This window comes from Camelus bactrianus, chromosome 29, assembly GCF_048773025.1.
Source record: "Camelus bactrianus isolate YW-2024 breed Bactrian camel chromosome 29, ASM4877302v1, whole genome shotgun sequence".
In the NCBI taxonomy this organism is placed as follows: domain Eukaryota; kingdom Metazoa; phylum Chordata; class Mammalia; order Artiodactyla; family Camelidae; genus Camelus; species Camelus bactrianus.
The window spans coordinates 20,417,026-20,430,957 of NC_133567.1; the positions used below are offsets into that span (position 1 = coordinate 20,417,026).

The 13,932-nt window shown below is 40.1% G+C and overlaps 1 protein-coding gene and 1 long non-coding RNA gene across 27 annotated transcripts in view; one reads left to right on the forward strand and one right to left on the reverse strand.

Annotated features, from left to right (window-relative positions):
• Positions 1-3,857, reverse strand: part of SNX16 (sorting nexin 16) — a 32,414-nt gene extending 28,557 nt beyond the window's left edge. The window contains exons 1-3 of one of the 2 annotated variants that reach the window (XM_074355121.1): positions 3,702-3,857; positions 1,762-2,009; positions 1,535-1,674 (exon numbers count right to left, since the gene is read on the reverse strand). In XM_074355121.1, coding sequence (XP_074211222.1) covers positions 1,535-1,674; positions 1,762-1,909 — 288 coding nt within the window. In that variant the 5' untranslated portion in view covers positions 1,910-2,009; positions 3,702-3,857. Of the gene's footprint in view, positions 1-1,534; positions 2,010-3,701 lie in introns of both variants that reach the window. The other variant, XM_074355119.1, reaches the window with a different exon arrangement.
• The window catches only part of LOC105066475 (uncharacterized), a 305,515-nt gene continuing 294,334 nt past the window's right edge, over positions 2,752-13,932 (forward strand). For 3 of the 25 annotated variants that reach the window (XR_012503244.1, XR_012503246.1, XR_012503248.1), the window contains exons 1-2: positions 2,753-3,423; positions 3,794-4,013. This is a non-coding gene — a long non-coding RNA (uncharacterized LOC105066475). Of the gene's footprint in view, positions 3,424-3,793; positions 4,014-13,932 lie in introns of those variants that run through there. The other 22 variants (XR_012503252.1, XR_012503255.1, XR_012503258.1 and 19 more) reach the window with 15 other exon arrangements.

The following is a 13,932-nucleotide window of genomic DNA, read 5'->3' on the forward strand; positions in this document are numbered from 1 at the left end:
TAAAGTAATAAATGGATTAGGTTTGTAGATTCAAAGACTCAGTACTGTCAAGATGTCAGTTCTCCCTAGGTTAGTCTAGAGATTTAATACAATCCCAATGCAAAAGGCCAAGACAATCCTGAAGAGGAACAGCAAAGCTAGAGTACTTAACCAGACACCAAGACCTACCACTAAGCTTTAGACAGTGTGGAATTGGTAAAGGAGGGAAAAACGGAACACAGAAACAGACCCATACATTTATGGTCACCCGATTTATGCGCAGACAACAGTGCAAATGCTAAGGAGAAAGAGTTGTCTTTTTAATTAAAACTTGATTACTTGATCCCATATAGAGAAAAAAAAAGTCTTGACCCCTACGTCACACCACGGACAAAAGTCACAGATTATCTACAGATCTAACTGTGAAAGGTCCACCAATAAAGCTTTTAGAAGAAAACACAGAATAACGTATCTGTAACCTGGGAGTAGGCAGATTTTTAAAAGTGCTAATCATGAAAGAAAAAAATTAATAAACTGGGCTACATTAAAATGAAGACCCTTTGATTGTCAAATGCATCCTTAAGCAAGGATAAGGCAAACCAGAGTGACAGGTGATGGTCTCAATACGTGTTCTGAGAAAGGACTTAAAGTCCAACATGTATAGGATACTACAGATCAAACTGCAAAGGATTTCCCAAAAGAAAAATGAACAAAGGCCTTGAAGAGACACTTAGAAAAGAGAATAGCCAAAAAAGGAAAGTCTTATATGCAAATTAAAAGCACAATGCGATACGGTTCCACCCACTAGAAGAGCTAAAATAAAAAGGAAAAATACCACATTTGGAAGGTGTGGAGTAAGTGGAACTCTCTGACACTGCTTAAAAGAGTAAAAATTAGAACAGCCACTCTGGTACATTGTTCATCAGTATCTTCTAAAGCTGGGCGTACGATCCAGCAATTTTACCCCAGGCAGCTTTCCAACCGAAATGAGTATGTGTGTTTACTGAGTGATAGGTACTAAAAGGTTCATAGCAGCGGTATTTGTAGGAGTCTCAAACTGGAAATTATCCAAATGCTGTTCAACAGTAGAATGGATATATAAATTGTAGTATATTCACATAAAGGGATAACATGAGCTACCTGCAATTACGTGCAAGATCAGCGATGAATCCTACAAACACGATGCTGAAGAAGAGAGACCGTGTCTAAGAGTGCTGTGATTCCACTTACATAAAGTACAGAAACGGGCAGAATTAATCTAGGCTATCAGGAGAGCGGATGCTGACTGACAGAGAGCAGGGGGGAAGGTTTAGGATGCTAGTAACGTTCTGTTCTTGATTTGTGTGCCAGTTTCACAGCTGTGTCTGGTTTGTATGAACTCATTCCAGTGAAGTGAAAGTTCACTACAGCATGACAGAATTTAAGGGGCATAAACCACTTGAATTTTACGTTCAAGAAATTACATGTATGGGCTAACATCATTTAACACGAGTTTAGAACACAGATTAATCAATTTTTCATCTTCTACCGATGTACGGCGGAAGTCAGTACTCACAGTAAATTTAGCTCTTTCTTCCATCACCTCATAACCCAGGATAGTAGGTGTCGAAGGTCTGTCTTCCCAGTTCACTGTTTCAGGATTTTGTTCGTCACTTTCTCTTGGTCTAGCAGAATATTCAATGGAAGAGTCTGCACCTGTAAATTTAGTCCTAATGAGGGGACTGCTACAGACAGATGAAGTACTATCCATTTGATCAGGTACACTTGTCTGTTTAAAATTACCCATATTTGCGTCTTCTAATTGGCCTTTGGAAGAGTTTGAGCTTGTTGAAATACTCCCAAAAGAAGAACTTCTTTGGTTTCTGCTGGTTGTAAAACTGGATGCAGAGTTCCCTATGGGCATCGGAACTGGGACATAAGGAGTTGCCATCTTCTTTTGGCTCTTGAAACAAACCTGCACACTTCCGAGTCCAAACAATTAGAGAACAAGTAATAAGCAATCCATTATTTTCTTCTTAGGAATTCACTATCTAAAAATGAGAAGAACATATTGGAAGATTAGTTTTTAATCTGAAGCATTATCCAAAAGAAAACAAAATACTCAAATCCATTTCACTAAATTTTGTGACACTTATTTTATCTGGAATGAAAACACTCTTCCTTTAATCCTAAAATATCATCTCTAAGAACTCCCATTTGCAAGGAAGAGAGCAGAACTACTCCACACTTTCTCTTGAGACTCACATTACATGTTATCCTATTTTCCCCACTTTATTTCCTTGTGATGGATTTCTGTAACGTTCATTGTTACCTGATCTCACCTATATAAAAGAGTTGGAAAGAGAAAAAGTGATAAAGGCCTTCCTGAAGCTTTACTCTCTACTTATGGTCCTGAAACTACTACATAAAGAACAGGGAGGGAAGGGGAAAGGAAGGAAAGAGAAAAATTATTTCAGTTTCCTTTTGATTTAGTTCGTGAAAATAAAAAAATTATCCACAGTAACCACAGTGAACCAGAAACTTAGATGCCTCAGGATAAATAATAACAGCCCTTAAAGCAACAGTTTATTAAGCCAGGGATCAAAAAACACCTTGGTCAAATTAAGTTAATCAAATAAACACCAATGAATGTTCAACTTATATCCAATAAGATTAAACGATTAAAGCTTAAATATTCTTCAGTTTCCAATTGTCACTAATTCTGCTATGCCATAAATTCTGTTTAAATCTCCAAAAACTCATCCTCAGTAAACTCTGTTGTCAAAACAACGAGTTTAGCTTGTCTCAGAATAAGTTCAAAATACAAAGAAAAAAGGTTTGCTACTAAGCTGTTAAACAATAAACGAAGAAAGGGCAATAACTAAAGACCAGGAAAATGGCACATAACAAGGCGTCTGTCTATCCAACTATGTCTACGCAACACCCCTGCTGAGAAGGGTAGGAAACAAGCTGCTCAAACTTGGGAAGATGCTGAATTAAGATTTTCAACCCAGCACGTGGCTATGGGCAACCTTCCTGATCATCAAAGATTCAAGAAACTTGAGTTGCTGATTCACCGCTCCTCGGTTCCGCCCGACGGCCTTCCCAAAAAGAAGTAAATAAAAGTCTGGAATCCCAGTCTTCTGAAGGCCAGTGGGGTGGCCCCGCCCTTCGCCACTCACTACCTGAGGCCACTGGGCTCGCGGGAGGACTCAGACCAATACAACTGCTGACTTTGCAAGGAAGTGAGCGCTACCCAAACGTTAAGAAAACGGGCTGGGCTCATTAAGAACGTCTCCACTTTTGCCCGGGCATCGACATGCTCTGAGGACGAACATCGTGGTCCTCTTCTGGAAAACCTCGGACAGGTGAAGTGGCCCCAGCCTGAGCAACACCGTGGGCGAGAAGGCGGTGGCGAGAGGAAAGCGGAGAACCCCGGGCTTAGCTCGACCCTAGGAGCGTCTGGTTGGTGTCTGAGCAGGCCAAGGGGCTTGGGCTCGGGGGATGGCGATACCCACGGCTCCCGGGGCCCCAAGACGTTCCCACCTCCGCCTCCCGGTGCAGCGCCAGCGCCTCCCGGACGCGCGGCGGAGTCGGCGGTGGCCTGAGGCTGGCCCGGGCACTCCTGTCCGCTCCTCCACCCTCCCGGGGAGCCGGGGAGCCGGCCCGCCGCCCACCAGCCACGGGGGCGCAGGTGTCACCCGCACGAGCGCCCAGGACAGCGCCCGCCGCCGGGTCCCTACCTCAGCCCGCTCCGTGATCCCGTTCGGGCGTGCTTCCCCGGGACGGTGAAATCCGACCGTCCTTAACCGCAGCTTTTCGTCTCCACCCACAGCACCCAGAGCCTCACGTGACCCCCCGCCCCGAAACCAGCTGCTCCCCGCCTCTACCCTGGCCGCCGGGCCCCGGATCCCCACGAGGTGGAGGGAGGGGCTGCGCCCGGTCGCCTCTCCAGGAAGTGACGTCACGCCAAGGGGGCCCGCCCCTAGAGGCGCGGGCTGCCGCTGTGCGGCCAGGCGGGGCTCTTGGGCGCCTGAGGTGAACCTAGGTTTGTGGTAAGAATTCTACCTTTTTCATAGCTTAATTATTTTATTTTATTTTATTTTATTTTATTTTATTTTATTTTATTTTATTTTATTTTATTTTATTTTATTTTATTTCATTTTTTTATTGAGGTATAGTCAGTTTACAATGTTGTGTCCATTTCTGGTGTACGGCACAATTCTTCAGTCATACATGAATATACAATCATAGCTTTACTTTTGTAAGTTAACTTTTGAGAAATGGAGGCTACGGGACCTAGTTTGCCCGACAGGTGACGAGAAAACTACAGTTCCCAGGAGGCACTACGGCCAATGTTGGCCCGGGATCCTGCTTTGCATCTTGGGACTTGTAGTCATCACCAGCTTGAGCTGGTTCTACAAGGTTATATAGATTGTTTTCCAGAATTAGCAGCGCTTTAAGGGATGACAATTGATTCTAAGAGTGGGAAGATAGAATACGGCACTACGGTCTATTCGTCCTATATAATTCAGAAGTGCTCATTAGCAAAGACCTGCAATTCTTCAGTGTGGCGGTGGTGATTGTTCTTTTACTATCTCGAGAGCAATTTTATCTCAGTATACAGTATTATGCTTGTTAGATGTGCGGGTCTAAAGACCTGTAAGATGACCAGGAAAGTCGTTCTTTGATAGTCAAAGACTAAAATTAAGACCAGTTTACAGGCCTGTTTGTCATTAGAGTTGTGCAGTTTGATTTTAAAATCATTCCATAATTTCTAAGGCTCTTAAATAGTCCCAAGACTGGAAAAAGTTGATAGTTGCACTTTAAAAATGAATGTAGGAAGATAATCTGGTTTGTGGCATAATATTGTTTTGGGTTCATAATATTGCCCTTTCAGTGTGAATAAGGCATTCAAAGAGAATTCTGTAGAAGCAGTAGACAAACATGAGGTAGTTTTCAAGATAGACGTGGCAGTTTTGACCCTGAGGTGGCAGTTATATCCACGAGTTCTGTTAGTAGATAAAGGTATAGAAAGAAAAGAAAAGAAGATTGAGCTTGGAATGTTTCCCTCATTCTTGCTCAAGGCTGCAGGTAGTAGCGAAAGATATGTTTGATGCAGAGAACCTGATAGTCTAATATCAAGGAAGCCAACGAATATTGAACTTTCAAGAAGTAAAGATGTGTAGATATTCCAGTTAGGATGAGGATAAAGATCTAGAAAAGGTCGTTGAGATTGTCTAAGAAGAACTTCCTTCACAGATGACTGAAAGGAGCATACAGTATATGCATACTATGTGTATCCTTTATCTTTCAGAATGCCTGATATTGATGAATGTCTAGATTTTACTTTAATAAAATGAACTGAACGTTTCTTAAAAATATTTTTAAAGAGGTATAGTTGACGTATAACATTATATTAGTTTCAAGTGTGCAGTGTAATGATTCAGTATTTGTGTGCACTGTGATCACCGCAATAAGTCTGGCTAACACCTGTTACCATACATAGTTACAATTTTTTTTATGTGATGAGGACTTTTAAGATTTACTCTCTTAGCAACTTTCAAGTATGCAATATAGTGTTATTAACTATAGTCACCATGGTGTATGTTACATCCCCATGACTTATTTATTTTATAACTGGAAGTTTGTACCTTGTGATCCCCTTCCTTCATTTCAGCCACCCTTCCCACCTCGGCAACACTAATCTGTTCTCTGTATTGATGAGTTTGGTGTTTTGTTTTGTTTTGTTTTGTTTTGAATTCCACATATAAGTGAGATCTTACAGTATTTGTTTTTCCTCTATCTGAGGAAGGTCTATTCATATTGTTTCAAACGGGACAATTTCATTTTTATGGCTGCATGGTATTCCACTGTATATATATCACATCTTTATCCATTCATCCAAAGATGGATACTTATGTTGCTTCCATATCTTGGCTATTGTAAATAATGTTGTAATGAACGTGGAGGTGCCTATATTTTTCTGAATTAGTGGTTTTGTTTTCTTTGAATAAATACCCAGAAATGTAATTTCTGGATCGTATGATAGTTCTGTTTTTAAGTTCTTAAGAAACCTCAATGCTGTTTTCCATAGTGGCTGCACTAACTTGCATTCCTACTAATAGTGCACAAGAGTTGCATTTTCTCCACATCCTTGCCAACACTTGTTATTTCTTATCTTTTTGATAATAACCTTTCTAACAAGTGTGAGATGACATCTCATTGTGATTTTGATTTGCATCTGCCTGATGATTAGTGATATTGAGCATCTTTTCATGTGCCTGTTGGCCATCTGTATGTCTTCTTTGGAAAACTGTCTATTTAGATCCTCTACCCAGATCTAATGCTTTATCAGTTTACATATATCATTTGAAAACTGAAGCTGATAAACAAACCAATATCACAACCTGATTAAGATCTAAAAAGTATTAGAACGAAAATAAGATGAAAACCAAAAAAAGCTGAACTACCAAAATTAAACAGACCAATGAATGAGGTATTATTGAGTCTTTGTCTTAATTAAGTTTGAGATATGCAGCAACTCCTGGTATAAATATGGAGAAGGAATTTTGTTTTCTGAGGTCCCAGTGCCAGATTTCAACATCCCAATGTGTAAGAGATCCTTTCCAAGAAAGAAAAAAAAAGTTTTCAGGGAAAAAAGTTTAGTCTTCAGAAATATAGCAAGTCTTTAGTCCATCAACAGCAGGATTCCTGCTCACCTTTTAGATGAGGTATCAGTCAGCCTCTTCAGGGAGGGCTTAAATCATCTGGGTTCGCTGTGGTCTTTTTTTTTTTAACATTTTTTTTTTATTGAGTTATAGTCATTTTACAATGTTGTGTCAAATTCCAGTGTAGAGCACAATTTTTCAGTTATACATGAATATACATATATTCATGCTGTGGTCTTTTGTTTGGATTACTTATAATGTTTTTTCATCTGTAATATGTGACAATCAGAGTCCTTCCTCACAGGGTTGTTGTGAACAATAAAAATGATCTTGTTCGGTAAGTGCTTAGTACAGTGCCTACCGAAGTGAACAGTAGCTCTTATGATTATTATCTTGAGTCAACTAGGTAGCTCAACTACTTTAAGAAGATAGACAATATTAGTAATAGTGTGTGTAGCTATTTGCTGAATGAATGAATGAATGAATGGTAATTAACTATGAGCAGAGAACTGCACTATTGATTTTATTTACATTAATTTTTTTAATCCTTAAAATAACTCCATGAGTCAAGTAACTACTATTATAATTGCTGAGTTACAGATTGAGTCTCTAAGAGGCCAAATAGCTTGTCCTTTGTATACGAAAACTTATTCTCTGAGAGGTTTTCTTGTTTGGAAAGGTTGGGGCTGAAGCCCATTATGTCATCTCTGAAGCCCATGCTCAGATTTCTCCTCCACCAAACTTCCTCTGTCACTGCAGGGGGTGGAAACGGAGCCTAGACCCTCAGAGGACCACACCAGGCAAGACATTGGTTGGAAACCAAGTCTTTGGACTTAGTTCCAGGAACTCCTGTGTTCCCTGCTTCATTTGATGCTATGGTAGCTAGCCCAAATGATTTCGTTTCTTTTCTGTTTCTCTTTGACTCCTACCTAGCTCTAGTATAATTTCTGCTTTCTAGGTTTGGCTCCTAAAATAGTTTGTCTTAATGAACTGAGGTCCTCCTGTGCCTGTTCTGACCTCAGCTTCCCTATTGTTATTCTGATTTGCTCTCTGATAATTGGTTCTGACGTCTCACTTTTTAAAAAATTTTTAAAAATTGAAGTATTGTTGGTTTACAATGTTGTGCTAATTTTTGGTGTACAGCATAATGATTCAGTTATACTTCTATATATATTCTATATATATTCCTTTTCATATTCTTTTTCATTATAGGCCATTACAAGTTATTGAATATAGTTCCTTATGCTGTATAGTAGGACCTTGTTGTTTATCTATTTTATATATATTAGTTAGTATCTGCAAATCCTGAACTTCCAATTTATCCCTCCACTGCCCCCTTTTCCCCCCTGGTAACCATAAGTTTGTTTTCTATGTCTGTGAGTCCGTTTTGTAAATGAGTTCATTTGTGTCAATTTTTTTTAGATTCCACATATAAGTAATATCAGATCATATTTGTCTTTGTCTAACTTACTTCACTTAATTGAATAATTTCCAGGTCCATCCATGTTAATGCAAATGGCGTTATTTTATTCTTTTTTATGGGTGAGTAGAATTCCATTGTATATGTATACCACATCTTTATCCAATCAACTGTCGATGGACATTTAGGTTGCTTCCGTATCTTGGCTACTGTAAATAGGCTGCTATGAATGATGTCTCACTTCTTTAATCTTCATTGTTGAAGGACTGGATGGACCAGAAAGACTGGGAGGGGGTTAACCAGGTTAAGAATGTGTCTGGGTGAGAACTGAGGGGTGTAGTTGGGAAGAAGTATATCCTGGGCAGAAAGATGTAGAGGATTTACAGTGACTGCTTAATAATGGGAGACAAAGTTGTTTGAATTGAAATAAAGACCTCCATACACACAGTTTTAATTTTTATGTGGTATCAAATAGCCTCAGTTCTCTGAAGAGCCAGATCTTCCTATTCATTCAACAAATATTTGTTGCCTGCCTACTATATGTTCCAGTTATTGTTCTAAGCCTACAGGAATTTATTAGTAACAACATATGCAAAGCCACTCTTCTCATGGAGTTCACATTTAGTAAATGTTTATGTGGGGACAGACAATAAACATAACAAAAAATAAGTCCTGAGAATGTAGCTAGGTTTAAACTCCTTGAAGACAATAAAATAGAGTGATACGATCAGAGTGGCTGGGGTAGGGGAAGTATCGCAGTTCTCCATTGGAGGTTCAGATCAGACCTCTCTGAGAATGTGTCATGATTGATGAGATTTGGATGTCTAGAAGGAAACAACTTTGCAAATATCAGGTGGTAGAGCCTTCTAGAAAAGCTCCCCCCATGTTCTGTAGGAGGAAAAAGGAAACTAGTTAGCAGAAGGACTCCCTCTTCCTTTTCCGAAGAACTCCGATTCCAGGAAATAAGATTCCAGATGTTTCTCTAATCGCATATGTGATGCATATGTCTCTGAGACATCGAATTTTAACATTAATACCCAGATCTTGCTAGTTTCAAGCTCCCACTTCATTTTAAGGAATTCTAGTGTCTTGTGAATTTTTCCTTTTCAACAATATCCTTAAACTCCCCAAAAGATATCTTCTGTGCTCCAGGGACTCTGTTCTGGTTATTGCTCCCTGTCACTCTTGCTGGATGAGCTGCTGTCACTGCTTTTGCCGCTGGCGGAGTCGGGCTTGCCTTGACAGCTCTACACTAGCCTTTCCACTAACAGAGGTTAGACATTCAGTGTCACTCAAGTAAAACTGTTACACCACGGATGCAAACTGGCGATCTTCCAGTAAATACCACCTGCCTCTGCTGAACTGGAGACCCACAGAGCAGCAGTCTGCTGGCAATTGAAGTGGAGAACTTTCTTTCACTTTTGCTTGAATCCTGAAGTGTATCAAAGTTTGGCGAGCAAACCCTTTGGGTTTTGTTCATGCCATCCTCTTTTCCCCAGGGAGCAGCACACCATGTGGGTGGCTGAGTTGGCAGATGCTCCTGTAACAGTTCTGCAGTGGACTTTATTGGATGCCAGCTCTTGGAGTCTCTTTTTGTGTCTAGGGAATTCCTGCCCTAAGAATCTTGGCTAGAGGTCAGAGCCTACTTCCCACTATAAAATTCTAAATTGCTGTATAGTTGTGTTCTCAGCCTCCATTGCAGCTAGGGTACAGAACATGTCCTCAGCATTGCTAATTAGTTGAACCCTTTCCCATGCCTGCCATGTTGGTCATCTGAGATACAGGGTCTAGTGCTCATGTAGCAGCGTCCTCACAAGACTTATTTTATGGCTTGGTTTTGGGCTTTGTTCCTGGCTGCATTGTCCCCAAGCTTCCCAGAGATTCTGTGAGCTTGTTAGTATCTAAAAAATTTTTTTTTTCTCAACTTGGACAGAGCCACCTTAGGGATGCTTGCTACATAGGCAAGTGGAGAGAAAGGCCAAGAGAAGGGCCAGGAAAAGGAAGGATTTAATTCTTGTGCTTGGGAGGAATATTCTCTTCTTTTCACTTGGCTATGAACAAGGAAGCACAGAGTCCTGACTGCCATTGGCCGTCATCTGGCTCCTGCAAGGGACTCACTGTGAGATGGAGCCTGGGTGAGGATGGCAGAATGAAGTGGGGGAGGCATCTTGATGATGGTGTGGATCCTTTGACTTTACTGTGCCTAGAGTCTGCTCTGCTTCTGGACTTGAACTTATCTGAGATAATAAATTTTCTTATTAATAAGCAAGCTTAATTTGGGGCTTTCTGTTATTACCTTTACTGCAATAGATACAAACAGTAATGCCTAGACTTTACCGAGAATATAAAAAGTTGCAGGTACTTTTCACTCATTCAACAAATACTCGTTGAGCATCTACATATATTAACTCATTTAATTGCTATAACCACCCTAATGTTACAACAACATAGTGTTATTATGGAGCTGGATGTATATATTTATGCATAGTTATATGTGTGTATCTATATCTATATAGGCACAAAGCATATATGGGTAGTTACAGGTATGGTTATGGCTGTGGGTGTAGATATAGATATACAGAGATAAAGATATGCAACTAGATGATAAATGAGATTTATCACCTATGGCAGCTAAATTCCAAAGATGAGGATACAGGTTGCTAAATACTCCGCATTCTAAGGATATAGTACACAGGTAGTTGGAGCCAGGAATCTTCTCCACAATTCTTATTGAGGGGTTCCAGTTCAGAGAATTATTGAGACATGCCACCAACATCACCTAGGTAATATGAGAGAAGGCCAGAAGAGAGAGGATGGTGTGTCTTTTGGAGAATGCAGTGTTTGTGAGAAGAGGCTGTTTCTTTTCCATCACAACAGCTAACAATTTAACTAACAGTTTTTCAACCTTATTATCAGGATGGCCAATTCCTCAGGCTGGGATATGCTCTGGACCCTGCTTCTGTCATTCAGCTCATTTCACGTTTAGGTTCTGAATTAGTTAGTATGACTTGGGGGCATAAGTAATAGAAAAAATGGCTCATACTTGCTGAAACACTAAAAAAACAAATGTATTGGCACAATGACCTGAAAATCCAAAAGTAAGATGGATTTTAAGTTTGAGTGATCTGATGGTTCAGTGGTCTGTTCTGTTTTCTGTGACTTTAGCCTAAAAAGCCTCATGATATAGGACAACTACCAGTAGTAATGAAGTATATGTTTCCTTGTTAATTCTTGTGGGAAAAAGAACTTCCATCTGAATATTGCAAGCATAATTTCTGAGCTTCATTCTGATTGAACTGTTTAAGTTGCATGCCAACAAGGTACTGGTGACTATGACCAGGGTAAAAGAACATGTTTGCTGGCTTAAGTCTACCAGGGTCTACCCCTGAGGTAGGCGACTTTGAATCAGCTTTATGCAAAGTACATGGGTTGCATGGGATAGGAGGTGTATGTCTGAATAACAATCTGGATGCTGTTAGGAAGGGAGGATGGGACATGGATACTGAAAACTGATCAATAATGTTCTCTGCAAGGGGAGTTAATGATATAATGAGAGGTGATCAGTGATGGGGATATATGTAAATCCTAAAGAAGAGGCAGGAGAACTTGGATGGTGTCCCAATTAATGGGTAAAGATGTACAGCTCTTAAAGAAAGCTTGGGGTAGTTTTCAAGAATTATTTCTCAGATATGTGCCCTCCAGTGCTTATAGCAGCACTATTTACAATAGCCAAGACATGGAAGCGACCTAAATGTTCATCAACAGATGACTGGATGAAGAAGATGTGATTTTATATATATATATATGTATACCATTTGCAGCAACATGGATAGACCTGGAGATTGTCATCCTAAGTGAAGTAAGCCAGAAAGAGAAAGAAAAATACTATATCAATTATATGTGGAATCTAAAAAATAAAACAAAACAAAAACAAAAAATGAGACAAATGAACTTATTTACAAAACAGAAACAGACTCACAGACATAGAAAACAATCTTATGGTTACCAGGGGGAAAAGGGGTGGGAAGGGATAAATTGGGAGTTTGAGATTTGCAGATACTCACTACTATATATAAAACAGATAAACAACAAGTTTCTACTATATAACACAGGGAACTATATTCAATATCTTGTAGTAACCTATAATGAAACAGAATATGAAAAGGAATATGTATATGTGTGACTGAAACATTATGCTGTACACCAGAAATTGAAACAGCATTGTAAACTGACTATACTTTAGTAAAAAGAAAGAACTTGAAAAAAAGAGAAATCTTTCTCAGTAAAGATCAGCTTGTGCTTCCACTGAGCTCTGTATTCATTTATGGAAAGTCAGGTTAGGTGGTGTGTAGTACAGACTGAGGAAGTGTGTCTCCCTCACCAGCGATCCACAGGGAGAGGCACCCACTTCATTGTGGCTGCTCAGTGATGAGGAGCAGCTGCCTGTTGGCAACAGTCCAGGTGGAAAAACGGTAAAGTTGACCCTCACTCCCAGTTTTTCCTTTCCTATAAGTGAAGAGAACAGAAAAAGAGGGAGCGTACCAGTCAGGCTTATTTCCAAAAGCTGGTTGAACATTTCTACTTGGATGTCCCATCATTACTTGAACGTCATTATTTCTCCCACGTCCCCCTCTTCTCTACCGTGATGTTCCCTCCCTCTCTACTTTGGTTGGTGACAGTACTCCTACCTACTAGATCACCTGAAGCAGAAAACCTAAGAATTGTCCCAGATTTCCACTTCTCCATTCTGACACCGTGTCAGAAACAGCCTCTGTCAGTTGTTTCCTAAATTATCTTTCAGAACTTTTTTCTCTTCAGTTCTCACTATAAATGCCTTCCTTTGGGCATCCACATATATTGCCTTGGACCAATGCAATTGGCTCCACATCGGTATCCTTGCCACCGTACATTCATTCTCTACTTTTGCTACTAGAGTGAGAATTCTGGAACACGGATCTACATGCATTATAATTCACCTGCTCAAAATCCTTTATTATTACTCAGTCACTTATGAGATAAAATGCAAAAACTCTTTAGCTTGGCAGCTGGCACTGAAGGACTTTGTGATCTGGCCCCTGCCTACCACTCTAACCTCCTGATTTTCCTGATGGTCCTTTTCTCTCTGTTTAATCCATAGAGTGGGTGAATCACATGTCATACATGCGAAATGTCTCCTTTCCTTGGTCCATGCTGTTTCTTCTCTCTGCTTTGAAAGACTGCATTCATAAAGCTCACATTTTAAATGCTTTGTGTGTTTTTTTCATAAGTTTCCCAAGCTTTGTTGGCCTTTCTTCCTCTGTGCTCCTGTTTGTCCTTCATGTAATTTCATCCTCTGTCACACTCTATTGAAATTGTTTTCGTATTTGTCTCCCCAGTTCTTCAGCCAACCTACATTTCTTGAGTACGTTGTATGTGTGAAGTATAACTCCAAGTGGCCATTTAAAAGTGAATACTTTGTACTTACTGATTTCAGTTAGTAGTTAAGTGGAGATAGGAGTTTAACCAGTAAATATGAACGTGGTCTAGATTCTAGATTGTAGGATGGATCTCTCAACAGGGGACCTGATCAACATAAAGAGGAGAGAGGCAGTTTGACTTGGAGTCAGGTTCCGTGCTAGTCACTTTGCATGTATTAGCTCATTTATTCTTTTTGCCAATAATAGATATTTATCGAATACTTACGGTTGCTGTACTCTGAAACGAGAGCTACAGTGGTAATACAAACAGAGTTAGTTATTGCTCTCATGGCGTTTACAGTCTAATTCCAAGGAGGCAGACCAAACAGACAATTACAGTACAGCTCAGTAAGCACCATAATTGGGTAATGTAAAGGGTGTTCATACGAAGGAGGTGTGCAAACCCAGGCTGCCGGGTGGGTGGTCT